At 37.9% G+C, this 21,000-nt stretch overlaps 3 protein-coding genes and 2 long non-coding RNA genes across 6 annotated transcripts in view; 3 read left to right on the plus strand and 2 right to left on the minus strand.

Annotated features, from left to right (window-relative positions):
• Positions 1-963: 963 nt before the first annotated feature.
• Positions 964-5,741, plus strand: LOC145470142 (uncharacterized). The gene is made up of 4 exons (XR_014042438.1): positions 964-1,084; positions 2,028-2,150; positions 3,614-3,699; positions 5,172-5,741. It is a non-coding gene; the product is annotated as an uncharacterized LOC145470142 (long non-coding RNA).
• Positions 5,742-5,810: 69 nt separating this feature from the next.
• Positions 5,811-9,308, minus strand: LOC145470165 (uncharacterized). Of its 2 annotated transcripts, none has more exons than XR_014042443.1 (3): positions 9,134-9,308; positions 8,655-8,720; positions 5,811-7,236 (listed from the first exon to the last, which is right to left on the minus strand). It is a non-coding gene; the product is annotated as an uncharacterized LOC145470165 (long non-coding RNA). The 2 variants fall into 2 exon arrangements; XR_014042442.1 differs by lacking the exon at positions 5,811-7,236 and adding an exon at positions 8,144-8,363.
• Positions 9,309-10,061: 753 nt separating this feature from the next.
• Positions 10,062-12,886, plus strand: LOC145470279 (uncharacterized). The gene is made up of 2 exons (XM_081454112.1): positions 10,062-10,645; positions 11,691-12,886. The coding sequence occupies exons 1-2, from the start codon at positions 10,459-10,461 to the stop codon at positions 12,206-12,208; spliced, it is 705 nt and encodes a 234-aa protein (XP_081310238.1). The 5' UTR covers positions 10,062-10,458; the 3' UTR covers positions 12,209-12,886.
• A 783-nt stretch (positions 12,887-13,669) lies between these two features.
• LOC145470278 (uncharacterized) lies at positions 13,670-17,911 on the minus strand. Its single transcript, XM_081454111.1, has 2 exons — positions 17,053-17,911; positions 13,670-14,880 (listed from the first exon to the last, which is right to left on the minus strand). The coding sequence occupies exons 1-2, from the start codon at positions 17,237-17,239 to the stop codon at positions 14,363-14,365; spliced, it is 705 nt and encodes a 234-aa protein (XP_081310237.1). The 5' UTR covers positions 17,240-17,911; the 3' UTR covers positions 13,670-14,362.
• A 210-nt stretch (positions 17,912-18,121) lies between these two features.
• The window catches only part of LOC145470274 (alpha-glucosidase 2-like), a 14,129-nt gene continuing 11,250 nt past the window's right edge, over positions 18,122-21,000 (plus strand). Inside the window, exon 1 of the mRNA XM_081454106.1 lies at positions 18,122-18,209. The gene's annotated coding sequence lies outside the window, so the exon portion shown is untranslated. The remainder of the gene's footprint in view (positions 18,210-21,000) is intronic.

Raw genomic sequence — 21,000 nt, forward strand, 5'->3', positions numbered from 1 at the left:
GCGTTTGTGATGGACGTAGGTCAGAATATTTGAGGAATTCACAAGCTACGGAAGATCAAAAAGTACCTCTCGCCTTGTTTGGAAAATGCTGTTTATAAGAGCAAGTTCGAGGTGAGTTGTTTTAGCATACGAATGGCCTTCAAACTCAGAAACGAAACGTTTGATTTGTTAGCTTGTGGATGGTCTCCTTTCTCATACCGGACCTGAAATGTGACCTCATATACGCTGAGTTGTTTGTGGTTAGTTCTTTTAATTTTGAGGCTGGGAAACGCTCTTTGAATTGGTGTAGAGCTACTGTGAAAGAAAAGATGGCGGCTGTACATTTTACCACAATACCTTGGGAACTTACCACTGCTGCCAATAAGAGCCGCATTGGAATGCTGTATCCTGCAAAATTCGTCCTTGTACTAAAAACGTTGTGCATCCTAGATTTGAAGTTTTTTAGAACCTTTTTATGCACACCAATTGCACAAGTTAATGTAACCACCACCACCCCCCCCTGACCCGGCTTAGCCCCTTCAAACCCCAGTTTAGCCCCCCCCCCCCCCCCCCCTCCAAGCCTACCACAATTGACCACAGCCCAAACATAAAATGCACATGCAAGCATCTGGAGGGTTTTGGGGAAAAGGAGATTGGCTGGAGCCAAAAGATATGTATCCTAGGGAAGCTGTGAAATGAGAAATAATTCCATCGCTACTGTAACAAATGAACCATTCATTTATAGCTGCTAAAAGTCAGAATTTCATGTAGGAAACCCGAAGCCACATAATATTTCAGTGGTGTTATTTCTGTTTACCATTTGACACAGTCTTATGACATAAATGGCAAATAGTACTTTTTAAATATTCTGAATTTTGAAAGGCAAAAATTTCAGAAGCTACTATGCAGCTGCAATCCATTCCAATTTTTGTAATGTTATTTCATTTTCCCTCTTCTCTTGGATTTCCAATATCACCAGCAAGAATGCAGTAGATTTATAAAAATACAATCTCCTTCTTTCAACAGTGTGGATGATTCATGGTGATGGAACAAATCGCCAAGGATTGGGAAAAAAGCCTCCTTAAGTTGTGTTTTATTGCAACAGGTGAATACAGTTTCTTCTCTAGTATTCCATACCTCGAATACTGATAGTCTCCTTTGCAGTGGTCAGTGGTGTCGTCACGAAATGCTTCTCTCTGGGGAGAAGGGAGAAGTGTTGTGTGACAACCCAAATAACACTTACAAAGGAGACTTTATATCAGCTTGTGAATGAATAACAACAGTTCCAGTATGTTTTACCTTAAGGAACCATTACCTCTTAATATGGTGGGTATATTATATGGCCAACCTGACTCTAACTTAATGCAAATGAATATATGAAAGATCAATTATATTTGAGCTGCAGCAAAAGATATGAAGACATCAATGATCAGTGACCTGTATATACATTTGCATTCTTTATACATTTGCATTCTTCACCATCTATTATGAACTCACAGTGTTACCAGCTCCCAGTTGGCTTGATAGCTCAGTTGGTAGAGCACCACAGTAGTATCACAGAGGTCATGGGTTCAAATCCTATTCAAGTTTGAATTTTTTTTTTTCAGGCTTAAATTTCACAGCTGCTTAAGTTGTGGGTATAACTGCGATGATCATTGACTTCTTCACTCTAACTTAAGTTGGTCATATTCCAACTTGGGCTTTGGGTTGGGATAAGCCAGGGGGGATAATAGGCTTTTGGTACCTAGATGACCTTTTACTCCACATGATACAGATGCTACATATGAAGCTCTCACCATCATTTTTCAGCACTAAGCAAAGATTTTTCTTTAAAATATGTTATTGATGTTTGTTTTACTAATGTAACATTACTATAATCAGTCAGTCAGCTGGTCCTTATCATGTTTTGCGTGTCATAAGTTTTAAGTAGATGTCATGGCTTCATAAGTTTTCTTGTTTATTCATAGGTTTCATGGTTTCTTAAAGGTTAGTCTCAGAGTTTTCCTTGTTTCAAAGGTTCCGTAATAATATTTTCTTATGTTTTGCAGTTCATCTCTGGAGAAGCGAACTGGTTCGATTCTTCCCCCCAGGAATGCAGTAATGCAGTGGATACCCTATGGGAAGTCGGTGATAAAGAAACTGAAACATGCAAAGGATTGTCGAAAGAGGAGGTAACAAAATTGTAAACATAATTTATTATTTAAGTTATGTTAATGGGAATCTATAGAATTTGTCTATATTATTCTACCACAGTCAATTGTAACTTGTTGATATTGGCATGTTGTCTGAGCGGTGTGCTGTTTCAGAAAATATCCATACCTCCCCGACAGAAGGAATTGGAATTTCCTGGGAAACGGGACGGGGGTTCTGCAAAACCGAATAAATTAAAGAAATGTATGAAGCTTTATAATTGGAACTTTCCAAGGAGGTGGGGTTCTTAGAAAAATTTCCTTCTGTGATGGAGGGATGGGTATTTTCTGGAACTACACAATGCTAGTGCTATTAAATCGATGACCAGTGGCAGATCCAGACCTCTAGCTAGGGAGGGGGGGGGGTTGTTTTGATTGCCCTGGGTCCCCGGGCCCCTCCCCTAGATCCATCACTGGTGACCGATACAATTGAGCACACATGCGACAAGAGATCATTCATGGAAAATTTATTGAGTATCTTACCTGTAACTGTTCTGGATTGACACCAAGCCATGAATGACAGTTTGAACGACAGTTACTGTTTTAACTTTTTAATTTATGTTTTTAGTTCGGTTTTTACCTAGTGTACTTAGTAGCAATCATTTGGGGTCATCTCACAATTAAGAGGGTCCTCAAATGAATGTCGTGTGACGGCCCCAAACAACAGCTGCCAAGGGCTGACTAGTTTTTGCCTTGATTAATAAAAATTTCTCTTTGGACATGTTCTCAACTAACTATTCAGAGTTGGCAACCATTTTTTAAATATAAAGGAGTCAAATGGCTCCTGGGAAAAAAGTTCATTTCCTGCCCTGTCTCACCATCATTCATCAGTGCTAAGCAAAGATTTTTCTTTTAAGTACAATTTATAATGTGTTTTTATCTGCAACAATGCCAACTATAAAGTTAGCTGGCAGCCAGAAATTTCAGACCTTGACTCTATTCATTTCTGCAGTGTAATACTATCATCCCCAAAACAAGACAGAGAGGATTGATATATATTGATTACTTGCATCCAAATGAAAGAGGTTTTATTTCGGACATTTACTTTGACACTTTTTTTCTCATTTGAGACAAATTTCAACATTTTGGTGAAGCATAGCAAAGTAAATTTGTGCCTACAAAACATGATTTGTGAAAATGAAAGTTTTACCTCACACACAAGGTTGACCACACTCTCAAATACACCAACAAGAAACAATTCAAATTCTATCAATCTGTTGTATATCTCAAGCAGTGTCTGAACTAGAACTCAATCCATAAACAGAACTAAGAGCTTTGGAGCTACTTAAAAGTTTTATCCTGTACTGCAAAAATTTCAGACTCTTAAAATTTTTGACGTTTAAAAATTTCGGATGATTTTGCTTTAGAAACATTTTTGGTCTGAAATTGAAATATGCCAGAAATTTTTGGCATGTAATTTACATGTATCTTGCTTCTTCCAACAGTTTCTAGATGACTGATTTCATTAACAGTGGAACAGCAAACCAACAAAAAGATTGGAAAGGACCTTATCTTTATCATATAGCAAATGGTGAGTGTTAAATGTGTGCGAGTTTCAGTCTTTTTTGGTGAAAGGTATATCTCCTAGTAAGGCCCTGTCTATGTACCATAAACTGTCACTTATAATCCCTGGTCTCATACAACTTGGTAAGGGGCCTTGGATGAGCTTGTAAATGGAGGGGCTTATATCGTGGGAGAGGCTTATTAAGTGGAATAAAAATCTGTTTCAAAATGGGCTACAGCAGTGTTGATTGGAAGATGTTTTTCATATGTACTAGTTTTTAATTTAGCTTTTAAATATCGTAATAGATTAATTTCATTTCATTTGAAACTTGAGGAGGGCTTATATTTGAAGGGAGGGCTTATAAGAGGCAGTTTACGGTATATGATTAAACGCTTCCTGGGGACTCTAAAAGTCCTATCTTCTTCCAAATTCTCCTGGGAGACTATTTTTTTCTTATTGAGGGACCAAGAACCTGTGATCGGAGGACCAATCTTTGTTCCTTAATGGAAAATTTTAAAACCATTTTGGTTTAAAAATAATGACGACATTTCAATGTTTGCTTAACGTCATTATCAAGTCAGCTGAGTGAAAAAAAATAAAATGGGTTTGAATTCAAATATAAACTAGGAATTTCTAAGAGAGACAAATTCAAAGAAAACAATTTAGTTTAAATGTGAACATCAATGTTGGCGCTCAAAACCTGCATTTGGCTTTTGACTGAATTAGGTGATTGCTGATCTTTAAATCCGGCATTTACACCAACGCATGCTTCAACAAACACAAATACTTCTCAATCAGCACATAGAGGAGCATGGACTAACAAAGTCTGCCTTAGATGACAAACAATTTTATATTTTGAAGAAGTGCAGATCGAAGTTTGATTGTTTCGTTTTTGAGTTGCTATTTGACATTGAGGAACTGAACCCTGTGTTAAATACACGGACTCAATTCATGCTAAACTTTTTATTGAATGATAAGTTTTGTTGTATCATATACTTGTACATTTTTAGCATTTTTAACCATTGTTTTCTTTACATTCATCTCTCTTAGGAATTCTTAGTTTATATTTAAATTTTTATCGCAATGTTTTATTGTGAAATTACTAAGCAAATTTCTTCTTCCATGAATTAATTAAGATGGTTAATTCTGATGGTTTTCACTAATGTGCCTATAGCAGGCTTCTCCTGTAAAATGTGAACTGGATTGAGAAAGTTTTGTAGTAACCTCAAAACATTGTTGTAATTGCTCTACGAAACCGTTCACGAAATGCTAATTATTTTGCAACTTGCAATTAAAGGACACGAGAAGATTGTCAAAATAGCATCCGTTTTAGTCAATAAAAATATTAAATCTTGGGTTGTAATTTTATCAAGCTGGTATTCATGTTACTTGTAACCAATGGAATCAGTACAGACTCAGTACACTGTAATCGTTTGATCTCAAACGTTATCTACAGAAAATGCTTTATGACTTACTTTATTTGCGATTTTTTCTTCTAGGTGCAAAGACAGATCAGAAAGCTACATGGAGTCACTAAGAGCGAAGCAAAGCAAAGCAGATTGTATTAAAATGAAATTTGACTGGAAAATGTCCGGTATAAATGTTGTGCTTTTGAGTGGCCGAGGAGACAGTCGACAAAATTGTCTTGGATTAGAAATTCGCGCTTTAAAAGTGAACGAGAAAGTCTTTTGACACTAATTCTGTATTGGATTAAAACAAGTCTTTTGGCGGGAAAAATATTTCTTTGGAAAAGATATTGTGCTTTTAAAAGAGATCAAAAAAAAGTCGAAAAAAAACTAAGTCTTTTGGCGGGAAAATTGTCCTTAGGAAAAAAAGTCTGCGCTTTTGAATGGTGTCTGGTTTTGAGTCAAAAATATACTAAGTCTTTTGGCGGGAAAAATCTTGCACTGTGCAACAGATTTCTCTCATCAAAAGTCAAAGTATATGTTTGATTTCTTGCTAGACTCTGTTCAAAAGTGCAGAATTTTTTTCTTTTTGGCAACCCTACATAGTCAAAAAATAGTAAAAGAGATAGCCTACATTCTGACTAGTTTCCAGGCCCCTTTTAAAAGCGCATTATTTTTTTATTTCTTTTGTAAAATGAAAGACAAAAGAGAAATAAAAACAAATAATAGTTGTATTGTAATGAATAAATATTTTATTGTTTTCAACCATTAATGTAATTTACAAGTTTTATTAAGGTAAACTTGTTTACAACATACTATTAAAGGAGTTGAAAAAAATCAGTCTGAAAATTATTTGTAGAAATTGCTTAATCGAAGAAACACTAACTCTGAAACGTCTAAAATTATTACAAAGATCACCACTAATAAAAAAATAATTCTGGCAAAAACTAATCGCGAAATGTCTAGTTATAAGAAATACACTGAGCGAAACAAAGACTACAGACTAGTGCAAAAAAATTATCCAATTTTTACGAAGGAGTGTTATACTAAGCGTGTCAAAGTTATTGGTAAACATTAAAATAAATTCAAACTGGTTCATTGCCTTTTACATCAGCTTCAAGCAATTTGTTCTGGTTTTTTGAAAATGAGTTTTCCGTCAACTTACTTGATAGCTTCTTTGCAAAAATATATTTGCTCAAAATTCTAAAAGCATTGGATTCAAAAATTAAATGCGGATCCATGTTGTAAATTGAAACCACGCGAAATATACAATTCATACGCTACATATGCAGGTTTTGTTTTCAAAATTGCCTGTTGAAATTTTTGTGTGTTTGTTTAGTACATGCCCAATTTAACGTAATCAATGCAACCAGTAAAATCTAGTGACAAGACAATTCCAATTGACTTCGCGGTAAACAAGCGTTGAATTGCGTCATCAGCAAAAAAATTCCAAGTTATAAATCGAAACTTCACGGAATATTTCATATATACGCTAACTTTTTGTTTTCAAACTTTGCTGTTAAAAAGGTTTTCTATATGGTTTATTTAGTGCGTGTCAAATTTGACTGTAATCAACGGCATAATCTGACGAGATTCAAGACAATTTTTACTGAATGTGCGACACGACAAGCAATTCTGAATTTTTAATTTTATGTGCTAAAAGATTTGAGTGTAGCTTAGAGCATCTTGAATTTAACTGCATGCAAATTCCAAGATTGAAGGCAATTTCAGCTAACTGCGATAAACAAGCAATTGTTTTAGTCTGTGGTTTCAATAACATGGATCCGCGTTTATTCAATCCTTTCAGTCTCGACGTCAAGGTTTAAATTCTCTATACCTATACGTTTCTTTTAGCATTAGTTGTGAGAATTTGGCTATCAATCAAGACTAAAATAAGACAGATTTTCTCGTGACTTTTCTGCTTGACAATGTTCTGATTTTGGTGAGGAAAAATAGACTCTAGACCTCACGGTTTCGAACGATGTAAGTATCTAAAGTATTGTCCTTTACCGAACAAAGCATTACCATCAGAAACCAGACAAGCATGATCCAGAATCTTCTTCATGTCAGCAGGTATCAGGTGTCCATGAGAATCCAGGACATTCAAGCCATGAAAATCCCCCCATGGGAGTCCACCAGAAACCGCAGCAAGGCGTTACTAAGGAAATATAAGCAAAAGGAAAGGTCAACGCTTCTGTAACTTAATGCTTGTTCCACTGGAAAAATTGTAAATATGCACATAAAGGTTTGACCTCAAAATTTAATTCAACTATAGAAAGAAATCGACAGTGATTTATTGTAAATGTACTTTTTGTGGCAAAACAGTTTGCATTTGTTTGAATTGCGATAGAATGTATTCACAATAATAATTTCATGTTATAAAGCAAATTAGCTATGCGATCCTACAACAAACACACCAGAAGAATTTAAAAAATCATCGACCCTTCACCACATTTAAAAGAGCAACGGACAACTGTTAGACATATGGTCCTTTATATACTCCACTGGACTGCCAGCAACCAAGTCGTATATTTTTCGCTTTTTTTGCTGTAAAATAGTTAAATTTGAGAGTCTCATTTATTTCAATATTGTAATCTGTTTACCTCGCAGAAATCATGTTGCTATTAAACAATTTGCATAATTACGCTACATTAAAATGATTCATTCATTATGATTTGCATTATAATAAAAACTAACACGACGGCCGTGTCGAGTGCGGCCTTTTGGAGGTCATTCAAGGTCACCAAACTCCAGAGGGGTAAATGAAAAGACATTTTGCGTCAGCGAAACTATTTGCTAAATTCGTCAATACTATGATATATACCCACGTGAAATAAAATTCAGGTCGATAATTTTGTTATATACCGTATTTATCTGTCCTTGACAAATTTGTTATCTCAAACAAGTCTTCTTACGGAGAAACGTTCCCACAAGGATCCTTTGCCTAGAATTGACGGTGAAAATCTCAGTTATGTCTTTAATTCTACCAAAAAAGGTTTCCAAAAGCCCGTAATTCAATCTCGACAAAAAATATCCTTTCATGATCAGAGCAAAAACAATTTTTGAATCTCTGTTGGTCTTAGCAAATAGCCGGTTGCTTGAAGCTCGCGTCTTTCTTCCATTTTAAAAAGTGGGCGCGGTCAACAAAGATTATTTCGGTATGGACAAACGAAATTTACTGCATAAAAGTTCACGGCGACTCGACGGAGGTTGCGGTAATTTCATCTAAGGACGATTTAGAGAATTTTTTCGGAAATTTTAATAGCTGACCACAGCGGTACCAACCTACAAGTGATCAAGAAAACAAAGTAAGTAATGGCATCAAGGTTTTTTTTTTTCGCTGCGCTTGTTCGTAAAATTTTGTTTTTAACACTTGAAAATAAAATTCCTAACTTTATGTGTCATTGAAGCGGATGGGTGGTGACAGATTTCAAGCAAAAATCTTCAACTTGGGCATATTGACTTGATGTACTACAAAATTCTTAGAACTCACACTAACAGAAAGGTAGGGCAGTTCTTAAGGAGAATATACATTTTGAGCTTTTGACTGAAAGAGGCGACTGAAAGTCAAGTTACCTGAAGTAATCGTGTCATGGATCATACCACTGGGATCTCCATCCGTTTCATCGTCACGTCTCAGTCCTAGAAAAGGACAAAATATAAATTAGTTACACGTGAAATTTGCGACTGGTTTCAGGATACCGAAGCAGGCCTTCTCTAATAAATCTCGCCTCACTGATGGCGTGAAACAAGTCAAAACAGTGAGAAATGAGCGAGTTCAAAATCCACTTTGGAGAACAGGAACTCAATTGCAATTGTCTCAGTCCCTTGAAAGTTTTATATCATGAAATATCACTACCGGTCGAATGAATTCACAGATAGCAAGAAGTTCTAAATGTCGACGTTCGTTACTGAGTGGACAAGGTTTAACTAATATTTGAAGAGTGCCATTTTTTCGAAATGTTTACCAACTACTCAGAGAGAAGTTGTTGGAAGAAAGAAGAAAAGGCTCGGTTACTTCTACAAAATATATTGGTTTTGTGTACAGTTCTTACCTTGGCAAGACGTAAGAACCATCATGTTCGAAGCACGTCCTTGCAAGGTTTGCTTGTAGTAAATTCTTGTTGCAAGTTCAATTTCGGCTAGTTGAATTCTTGGACAAGACAGTAGATGTGCGACCAAGAAACGCCACGCTGTAAATGTTTCAGCAATGTATAATTAGCAATTTAAATTTGCACACAATTTTTCGACCATGCACCGCACGACTGATTATATGCAATCATTTGATTGGTTCTTCTTCTCATTAATACGTGCGCGATATTTAAATTTCATTTGTAGACGCGAATCAGGAATAAAAAACAACAGCCTCCATCTAGCGCGAAAATATGCTCGGATATTTGTCCGTGGACATTATCTGTTCCGAGAAGCGACTGAACAGTTTTCCGAGAGTGAAACTCGAGGAAAACTCGGAGCCTCGAGGAACAGATAATGTCCAAGGACAAATGTCCGAGCATATTTTCAAAGTCAAACGGAGGCTATTGTGTTTATTTTCCTTCAAATATTTTCCGCAACACGCGGGATTTGGGACATGTTTGATCAAAATGGATTCAGGTTATGCAAGTTAGTTCGTAAGATGCAGCTATGACATTGCCATTGGTGGGAAATATGATAAAAAAGTTCTGAACAAAAATTGAATGTCAAGGCATGCCAATTATTTCTAGTGTACTAAATAATAACCAGGGGTTGACACATTATGCAGGCATAATTTTGAGCGTAGAAGTAAAGGTCGAACGTCGACCCTTATGCCAGCATAATAATAGTGCCATTTTGCCACAAAACAATTATTTTTTTATTCGTACAGTAAAAATCGTAAAATGGGGTAAAATACAAGCCATTTTAAAATTCTACGATGCAGTTATCGTTTCTATTAAAATTAACACATTTGACTTGTTGCCAGTGTTCTTGTCTCAGTTTGATTATTTATAAGTTTTTTTTTTCCACTTTTGACTGACTTAAAAAGATATCGTTTGTTTCTCGGGGAGAGGGCTAAAACAAGGGAAGGGAAAAATTCGTCAGTAAGAGCATAATAGCCCTCCATTGGAGGCAGAGCTTAAAAGCATGATATTTGATTTTTGATTCTAAAGTCTTAGGCCAATGGAACAGAACAAAAATTACTTCGACTAATCGGGAAGTGCTGTAAAACGGCTAAAGAGTTTGAAATTGTCACGTTTTTGTAGGCCTGGTAGTATTGTGTGACAAGAACACGTACTAAAGAAATTTGCATCTTGAGACAGGCAATATCACCCAGGTCAACAGATAGAAACTGAGATTAATTTATCCTGCACGCTTCGACAGATTAGAGTCTAAGGAGCTGAGGAAAATGGTATTTAACTCAAAAAAGCCTCTGAAATTTTCCAAGTTTCTGAAGTCGAGATGGTTGACAGATGTGACAGATCACATGATAAAGAAACCTAACATAGTCGTGAATATCTCCAACAAAGACGCCATTATTTCGGGTCCGGAGCCTCGCAAAGTCTTACCTCCGCGCAAGTCGACCATTTTACAAGGTAATAACACTTATATTTTACACTAGGTTGTATGGTCGTTGGGAGTTTAATTTATTGGTTTACCATTAATTCAGGTGATATAGACGATATGAATGTTCGAGGTTTAAGACATGGTGAAGATTTCGTTTTATATCGGTCACAGTATATGGTTAGAGTTTGTAATCGTTATAACTTCACGAATATGCAAGAAACATTTCTCAGTTTTCTATCAAATAAAGTTCGTTTGGCTTCCTTCAAAATGTTCAAAGCTTGGCTTCCTTCCTCAAGTATTAAAGAAATTATGACATTTCTGGTAAAGCTAACAAGTTCCTTGATATAAACGGTAGCTTTAGTGTGCAGTGACACTCGCAAAAATTAGTCGCTGAACGTTTACTCACCTGAACAAAATTCGTCCTTGCTTAGTCGTTTCTGGTCCAAAAAGCCCGCCGAAACCATCAAATTATAGCTGAAATGTTCGTATTTCCGTCGGGTTGTTTCGGTGTAGGAGGAATTACAATTCTCAACGAAAATAACCGATTCACTTTTTTTTTTGGAGTACAAATAAATGGTTGTTGTTGTTGTTGTTGTTGTTGTTGTTGTTGTTGTTGTTGTTATTGTTGTTGCCGGAAACTGGGCAACACACTGTGTCGCATAACTACAAACTAAGTTTTTGGAGGAAAAGATTTAGGAGGAAAAGATTTAGGTGGAAAAGATTTAGGTCGAAGACGGCAAGAACAGAAGTGCTTTTTGATTTGATTAACTTAAAGTATTAAACTGCTTCGATATACCTCTAAATTAAATGTGGGCTATTTGTTGTGTCTCCAGCAATCCATGCTAGTCACGACATCTGATTTTCCGAGTTTTGTCGCTTTGCGACCAAAGAAAAGGACTTTCTTTGTGTGAATATGGAACAAGAAAATATACCTAATATGATTCCTTTTTTTTTTACAGAGGCATATTTCATACTTAAAATGCGTGAAGGGGGGAGGCAAAGATCATAAAAAGTGGTTGATCTGCGACAACTGAATTGTAACATTTCTTGTCGCTTTCGTGTCACACATTGCAGGCGTGAGCATTATTAGTGCCGAGTCCCTTATCCTCATCAAAGTCCCGGAGGAAACCAACATCGGTGGCATGGTGCTAGAAGATGGCTGGTGCCAGCTGACAGCACAAGACCCGACTTACCCGAAGGATGTCCCGTTGTACAAATCCCCTCAGTTTGATGTTGGCTCGGTTGAATTCGATCCTTATCTAGTGACTGGATCAAAAGGAGGCGCTGTTAAGAAGTACAACATCAAAGTCAATGTGTGGTTTTGTCCAGCGAAAACCAACTGTGGCATCCATAACCACCACACGGTCCCAAAAATGCTTGAGGTACACACACAGATTTATGGAACGGGAAGAATGCAGAAGTTTCACGAGAAGGAGTTCAAGAGCATCTATGAAGATGTAATAATGTGTCCTGGCTTCACTCATGAGCCCTTCGCTGGCGTCAGGGAAAACGGCGACATCTACTATGGCTGGCATCGGTATTATTCTGATACCGATTGCATCTGGATGGCAATCGAGCATCACCCGGCTTAATTCGGGGAACACTTGGCAATGTTCGGGGATAACTCGGCTATGTTCGGGAATCACTCGTGTTAAACTCGTTAACAGTTAACAGTCAAATTGAAACTTCTGAGCAGAAGAATAACAATAGACATATTTATACATAAAATAATTATATCAAGTGGTAGACCGTTATATATCCGTGTTCGGCAACAAAGAAATTTATATATCTTGTATAACCTGCGTAGAGGGAAGAATAAACATTTGTCCAGCTACTTTTCCTTCCTCTTGTCTGCCGTTCTTTCTTCCTCAGCGATGAAGAGAAAAAAACCAGTAACGTGCCCATGGTCTGCGCGCGAGGCGAGTGGAATTAAAATGCGCGTTACGGGTAATTAAATGCCATGCATGTCTTTCGCGAAGCGCGATACACGCGCTAGAGGTATCGCGCGTCTTGAATTTTCTGTAAAATCCCCTTCAAATGACCGCCAGTTTTGCAAATGAAAAATGCGCGTAGTGCAAGACACCCAAATTAGAAATGTAATGCGACTATTAGAGGTTCTATGAGTATCGGGAACAAAACAAAATTCCAAATAACAGCCGTTGAGTTGAAGAAAAGTGCTGTGAATCGGCTCTTTAAAAATTGTTTTCCACTCGAACATAAAACAGTTGAACGGAGTTTTGAAATACTCGGTTGTTATACAAAGATCTTATCTGAGATTGCCAGCTCACAGGCTGAAAATATAAAGTGGGTCGGGCTAGAGGGGATATGAACAGGATTGCTCATGTTTAAGGCACCCTAGGGTGCCCATGTAAAAATATAGATAAGTAGTACTGCTTAAACCCCCAGGGCGACCCCAATGTAAAAGTGACGGGGTTATTGTTGGAAATGTCTAAAAGAATCCCGAAACGTTACTAGAATCTCGTTTTCAAGACGTAGCCCAGATTCAATTTAATTTACTCCTGAAACATGAAAAGCTCCGTCATATTTTTTTTTTTTTTGCTTAATGCTCTCTCAAGACAATTAAGAATTTTTGGAAGTTTTTGGCCGTCAGAAGTCACGTGACCTAATTTGCATATATCATCCAGCTAAATATGACAAGATTTGCACGACTATTAGTCTGAAAAAGTTTTAGGTTAATGTGTACAAAGCCTTAGAAGACAGACCATCCCCCTAATTTTTGGGTACAATAAGGAAAGAGACATTCCTAAATTGTCTTGAGCGAAAAAGTTCCGGGATAAGTCTAATGATGATGGTATTTGATTAAAACACCTCATAGTTAATCTTAGAGGGTTATGGAGCCAAACAAAGTTCTTTGTTATATGTTTTTTTTCGTTTTTTTGGCCTTGATCGTCCACAAAACACATAATAAGGTGTTTACATCTGTCTGAAGAACCAATAGAAACATTTCGATTGCGTAATTTGTGTATTGTGTATGCAACCTCCTCCCCAGGGCCTTCTCCACTTCTCAAAATGGCGGACAGCCGCCATTTTGAAAATCGTTCAGGAGAGGGCCCTGGGGACGAGGTTGTGACGGCAAAACAAAAGATCGCGCATGGGCGTTGCCTTTACACATAAATCTTTTCATCTTTGTTTACTTCTTTGAACTGAGTTTACGGGGCCTCATAACCATTCGCTATTATATCCGTTTTGCTGCCAGGGAACATCCCCTCTGCTTCATGGCAAGGGAGGTTCCACTTCGTGTCTAATTTCGTTTTGAACAACCGAAATTTTTTTAAAAAATTTTAACGCCTCTTTAGTCATGATCATTACAAAGAATGGTCTCTCCACCTTTTACCCTTCATTTATTCCAATCGAGGCATGCAAGATAAAACTAAGCTGCTACTGTTTTGTATTGTATTGATCAACGAGTAATGATCTGAAAACATATCCTATTATATTTTCTCTTCTTCGATGAGCTAAATTTCCAAACGACTGTCAACGTACTACAGTAAAGTTCTGGTTTAGCTGCTTTTCAAGTGAAATAAAAGGATGTAAAGAATTCTGCCTTTTTTCTTTTCCAAAGAAATGTCAACATTCGACAGTTGTGAAGCGTTTCCGATTTTTGTTTGTGTGAAATAGAAAATATGAAGTTCTTCTTACTAAATCTAAATTGTATGTTACTTGATTACTATTTCTTGTTTAAGATCGGCCGAGAGATTCTCCAAAATCACCGAGTTTTCGCCGAATTAAGCTGGGTGATGCTCGATTGCCATCCAGATGCAATCGGTATCAGAATAATACTGATGCCAGCCATAGTAGATGTCGCCGTTTTCCCTGACGCCAGCGAAGGGCTCATGAGTGAAGCCAGGACACATTATTACATCTTCATAGATGCTCTTGAACTCCTTCTCGTGAAACTTCTGCATTCTTCCCGTTCCATAAATCTGTGTGTGTACCTCAAGCATTTCTGGGACCGTGTGGTGGTTATGGATGCCACAGTTGGTTTTCGCTGGACAAAACCACACATTGACTTTGATGTTGTACTTCTTAACAGCGCCTCCTTTTGATCCAGTCACTAGATAAGGATCGAATTCAACCGAGCCAACATCAAACTGAGGGGATTTGTACAACGGGACATCCTTCGGGTAAGTCGGGTCTTGTGCTGTCAGCTGGCACCAGCCATCTTCTAGCACCATGCCACCGATGTTGGTTTCCTCCGGGACTTTGATGAGGATAAGGGACTCGGCACTAATGATGCTTACACCTGAAATTAAACATTAAAATGGTAGAAGTCAGTTGTCGCTGCTCCTGCTCCAATCCTTGCCTGCCTTGTGCTTCTTTTTCTTACCTTAAGGTGGCTCAAAAAAGTTCCCAGCACTTTCCAGGACTCAGATTTTGATGGGCTGTTATAACCACTCTTTGTCAGTTGAAGCTACAATCAACTTAAATTTTCGAAAATTTAAGGTGGCTCTGAACCCCATCAACAGATGTTTTTAAAACTTTGCCAAGAGTTACTTCTTATCCCACTTATCAAAATTCGATAATAAAAGATGGCTTTCACAGTGCCAGTTTTTGATTATAAACTCAAAATAAGGGTGTTTTCAGCAGGCCATACTGTTATTACAATAACCTATTGAGGCTCGAAAAAGATAACAACGTGTTCACCAATGATTGGGCAGTTTTCTGATACCATGATTTTAGCATCAACCGATAGAGAGTGGTTACAAAGGAACATCAAAATATGCGTAAAACGCTGAAAACTGTTTTGAACCACCTTTAAAAAGGCTGCGTCGAGCCCTAAAACGGTGGCGAAGTTGCATACGCTCGCTGATTGGTTAAAAATCGTGTTTCTATAACGCGATGGAAACACAGAACTAGCACGAGCTGTTGACGTAATGATGTCTTGACGTGATTCCACGCTCACTAAGCAATTAACCCGATGGTAAAAAGACATTCCAAGTACACGAATTAAGCGGCCAACCCCAATTAAGTGGCCAGGCCGCTTAATAGACCCTTTGCACGATCCGGTCACATGGTACGGAATTAATTATACCAAGACGCAAGTTACGCAGTGGGACTTCCAAAACAAAGGAACTCGTACCAGTCCAGCCCGACTTTCCTTTGTTTTGGAAGTCCCACTGCGTAACTTGCGTCCCAGCGTAATTAATTCCTTACCATGTGACCAGATCCTGCAAAGGGCCTATAGGAGTTTGATTGTATTGCGAGGCCCTAAAGGGAGTAAAAGACACATTAGACCGAAAATAATGGAATTAAAAAGAACAAAGGAACGAAGCGCGAAGCGCGGGCCATAAATCAAAGGGGAAAAACGAGGATCCGTAACTTACAGTACGGACCGAGAAAACCGGGTTAGTAAGATATTTGTTATATCTGTACTGTGTGTCTAACGGGTTCGGAAACGATTACTATTCACGCGGAACGGTTTCAAATTTTTGACGCACCTCGAAAGCAAAACGACTCAATTTGAAATCGTTGTTAAGTGACTCTTAAGTCGTTAGCAGGTTCTAATACACAATTTCAGAGGTAAAAGAAATTTTTAAACTTTGAATTGCTAAAAAAGTTAAGAACTCTTGGCAATAAATCACGAAACATTTTGGCAACAAAAACAGCTTTAAATTTTAGCGGGCCGTACAGTAGATTACGGCCCGCTAAATTGACCAATCACAGCGCGCGTACTAACTGAGAGATATAATAATTTGCAGTATTTTTCCTTATCTTTTCTTCCCGAGTGTAAATATCGCTATAGCGGACTCTCGTTGCTAGAAGTGCGCCGTAGAGCTTCATTTGAGAGACCTTAGTCCTATTGGCTGCAAGTCCAATACAACCTATAATAGCAATGACGTGATGTATGCCATGCAAACCCTAGAGCGTAAAATACGAGAATAGATCAAATCTTTTCATTAATACTATGCAGTAAATTAAACTCAACAGTCCAATACACACTAAGAGTTTGTGTGGGAATGTAACGATAGCATATAACAGTTCGAGATATGGAAAAGAAATACAATAAAATGACTTTCTTCAACTCTTCTGTTTGTAATTGTGTTTCTATGCCGTTTTGGGTCCGCTTCCAAGCGATTCCAGCAAATTATTTTGTTTTTTAGTTTCCTCGGAGGAAAACAAAGAGACTAAAACTCACAAACAAAGTTTCGAAGTAATTCATTGTTATCGATTTTTTTTCCTTCAACTTCCATTAAGCGATGTCATACAATGTCGAAGGCTCCCAAGGGGCTCTGGTCCCCTGTGCTTATACCGCTTGCATTACAGTAAACTCAAGAATTTAAATACTATTTTAATATAGTGAAAAATCTCATTTGCATTTACTTTCAATACACATTTACCCATGCGACTGATATTCATTGTTGAGTATTTCGAGCAACAATCATACTCAACTTGTGTAAAACATCACTGCTGTTACCTTGTAAAATGGTCGACTTGCGCGGAGGTAAGACTTTGCGAGGCTCCGGGCCAGAAATGATGGCGTCTTTGTTGGAGATATTCACGACTATGTTAGGTTTCTTTAACTCGTGATCTTTCACATCCGTCAACCATCTGGAATTCAGAAACTTAGAAAATTTCAGAGGCTGTTTTGATTCAAAGACCATTTTGCACGACTTAATTATTCGAATGAAGCGAGGAACCTTGAAATATTATGCGTCTCGATTTTTCTGGAACTGACACTTTGACACGACCCGTCACAATCTTTTGTTTTACGCTCATGCAGTATACATGAATGACGTAACCGCGAAACGTTTCTATTGGTTAGTTCAGGCTCAGTCAGAATTGAATTGAATTGTGCACAATCAAGGCTAGAAACGTGGACAAAATAAACAACAAAGAACCCGTGTCGGGTTTTTTACCATATCCCTCCAGCAACTAAGAGGGGCGGAAAGAAAGGGGGGCAGTGTCATGAACAATATAACGCTGACGGAGTGGGTGATGCCCAACGGTGCACATAACACGATAGTGCAAAGCTTGTGGTACACGAGTCGAAAAACCAATACTAATTCATGAGAGAATGAATAATTAGTTTGGTAATATGTGACCAGGTTGAAGTGTCATTCGAAGAGTTTTGAATTTTAATTAACGGAGGTAGTTATATTTAAGTGATTACACATCGCTTGTCAACGTGACGACCGGAGGAGCCCACAGCGGTCTGAAATTGCTGCTAATCTCAACTGTAAACTGACCAAACCAGACAACATCAAATAAGGGATATTTTGAAACTGATCAGCTAATCATAACCACCAACAACATTAGAGATATATACCAAACATACAGGTAATACCAATGAAATATTACATGTTTTTCACTAGTAACAAAGGTCACAAGTGAAAAATTAATTATACACTTCTTGCGCGAGATATTGGCTTTCTGTTAGCATGGTCAAATCACATCTCCCCCCTTCGATAATCATTATCTTCTTTGATTGCATAACAGAGATTATGACTGTCCAATAAGCGCAGGTAAGCCTGGTAAACGCCTTTATTATCTCCAGCGTGCAAGCCTACACGTTCATCGTTTAGTGAACGAAGCCTGTGCTGTGCGGAAAGCCAATTTTTGATCATTTACGAGGTATTGCAAGGGATCTATAGAATGTATTATTTTTATTGTGTATATTTTTATAGTTAACTAATAATTTGTGCTTTTTGATGCATGCGAATTTTAAAATATTTAATATCAAAGTTCCACCGTCGTTGAAATTGAAATCTTGCCTATAAAGCAGAGGTTCTTGTTTGACTTTTTGACTGCCCAGCTTATTTTAAAAACAGAATTATTTGGTATTTAAATTCTCCTATGCATCATCCTAACTTTTAAATAGAAGACTGTTTTCGCGTCCAAACAAATATCCATGCCATTTGCACCAGACGCTATTCAGTAGCACGCAAGGTCAATTTTAGGTCCCACTCGATTTGCACGAAAATTTTAAAGCTCATTACCTATCTGATATGATATCGGAGACAGAGTGTTTTAAAGTAATATCAAAATCTTAGGTAGTTTATTGAACTATGCAACGGTTTCAGTTGGGCAGCAAGTCAAGTAACCATTTGCATTTTACAAACTGTGTTTAACAGCCTCGATATTAAATCTGCGAGACCTCGCTGAATGCGATATCTGGGACTGTCTGCAGCAAGCATACGTGAGTAATAGCAGATGCGTAGATAAAGGCGCACTGCGCTCGCATTTTCGTTCAGAGACTTCAGATGTGTTGTTCAGAAGTGCGTTACTGTTGTATATTAGCGTTACAAGCGCGCTGGCCTTTATACTTTCACACTAAATTGTGCTCAGCTCATTTTAAATACCGCAATGGTGAACTCGATACTTTTAAAGAAAGGCGAGGTTAACATTTTTACTGCGAACCCGAGTCGAGACTTTCTTATGTAACGTTCAATCCAAAAGAAATCGACATGTTGAGGTGTCACGAAAACATGTAGACCGCCACATCCCTCCGACATCGTCTCTAAGGGGGGAACAATTTTTCCATTCTTCGTTTATTTTAACATACGCGACCTTTGACCTGTTTAATATTCCAGCCATTATATTGATAATGACTTAAAATAGAATAGTCCAGACCTGAGATACAAAAGCCCTAATCATACAAGATAAAACACGGCACGAAAAATCGCCTTTACCGCGCGTCAAATGTCTTGTTAAAGGTTTTGTAAAGGTCGCCTTTGCACGCTTTTGACGATCTGTGACGCGAATCAAAGATCATCTGTGAATAAACCTTTACCACCAAATCAAAGGCGTGAAAGGCCGTTTTTACTCACCTTTGAACGCCTGTGTTTTTAGGGTTAAAGGTGATCCTTTGATACGCCTTTGCGCACTGTCAAAGGCGGGTCAAAAGTGTAATCAAATTTGTCTGCGATTCGAGTCAAAGGTTTGCTAAAGACGTGGTCGAAGATGCCTGTGACGTTGGCCAAAGGTTTGTCAAAGGTACTCTGCGCGTTCCGCGCTCGCGCGTCTCGCCCGAACTTCTCGCTCGCGCTCCTCTTTCGCGCTGAGCGACCGTTGATCACGTTTCGCGCGATCCACATCTTATACGCTTTTTTCTGCTTGCTACACTAGCTTTGTAGCTCCGCATACGAAAGATGCAATTAGATCCGTACTCTTGATTTATGTCTGACAAGTTTTGAAGAATATATCAGCTTTAATAAGGTTATTTTGTACCAAACTATTGACAAATGTTAACGGAAAAGCGACCCGGAAAGATCATTGCGCCTAATTTTAAGAAAATAAATATGTTCAACTTCATCTCAGTTTCAATTTTTTTCCCCGTTTTTATCAAGAGCAAATACCTTCAAGTACCTTACATAAATGTTTTGGGCTTCAGGTTTCAAAAAGCCACGTTACAGGCTTGGTTTCAAACTACACGTAATGAGACTGATCATAAGGAAAACATTGTTCTGTCTATCGTGAAAACAACAGTCAACAAATCTTCCATGGTACAAAGTGCATTTATCTAACATTGAAGTACTACGGCTAAATTCTCAGTTCCTTAAATTTACTAGACCAGACTAGACAATAGGGAAGACAACCGCAAAATTTCGGGAAAGATATAGCAAACTTCGCACAAAAGTCAACTAGTGTATAAGCGTCCTTTCCAGATGGCACGTACAGTCCGTTACATGGAACTCCTTATGTTTTGGCAGTTCTCCTTTTCTGCTTCTTGCACTTGCTCATTCTTGCATTATAAGTGGAATGGAATACAGTGTTTTCCACTTCTTTCTCATCAAAGTGGTTAAACTGCCTTGTTGGGGGTCAATGCCAACTAAATCCCCATGATTTCTAGGGAAGACACATTTTGACAAAGTCTAAGGCGTTGACGAAATGAATCAATGCATCTTCACTGGATAAGTCCATCCTGTCGAACACTGCTTGTCCGCATTTGTCTAAACAGAAGCAAACAGACAAAAACGTTGGAAATGAATATTAAGGGTGAATCTTGGCATTCTATTCCTTAAAGTTTGCCTATAGGTTTTGCTAATATCACATTAATAAAACGTGACCAATCAGATCATTACTCCTCCTCCGAATAGTTTGTGCTTCTGTCAATAGTAGCCTTTTTTTGTATTTCTCTCCACTCTACTCGGAGATTTGGTCACACAGGTATGTCATTAAGAGCCAGTTTAACAAGCTAATTTCACCAGCTGAACAAGGGTTATCCCCAGCTAGAATTTCATAAGAGAACAAAGACTTGGGGTCACTTTAAAAGTGTACAGCTTGGCACAAATAAACAAAAAGCCTAGAGCCAGTTTACCAGTCCATCTGTCTGCATGTCTCTTAAAGACATCTTACAGACCTCTTACAACAAAGATCTTTTATGGTTGCAGAATAGCAATCTAAAAATCAACAAACCTGACAT

The sequence above is a fragment of the Orbicella franksi genome, chromosome 15 (genome assembly GCF_964199315.1).
Source record: "Orbicella franksi chromosome 15, jaOrbFran1.1, whole genome shotgun sequence".
NCBI lineage: Eukaryota > Metazoa > Cnidaria > Anthozoa > Scleractinia > Merulinidae > Orbicella > Orbicella franksi.

What these genes read in the sequence shown, in the direction of transcription:
- LOC145470278 (XM_081454111.1), bottom strand. Translation starts at nt 17,239, where the DNA reads ATGGTCTTTGAATCAAAACAGCCTCTGAAATTTTCTAAGTTTCTGAAT. An exon ending in CAAGTCGACCATTTTACAAG is followed by an intron (nt 14,881 to 17,052) that starts GTAACAGCAGTG and finishes GTTTAATTTCAG; the next exon opens with GTGTAAGCATCATTAGTGCC.
- LOC145470279 (XM_081454112.1), top strand. Translation starts at nt 10,459, where the DNA reads ATGGTATTTAACTCAAAAAAGCCTCTGAAATTTTCCAAGTTTCTGAAG. An exon ending in CAAGTCGACCATTTTACAAG is followed by an intron (nt 10,646 to 11,690) that starts GTAATAACACTT and finishes CACACATTGCAG; the next exon opens with GCGTGAGCATTATTAGTGCC.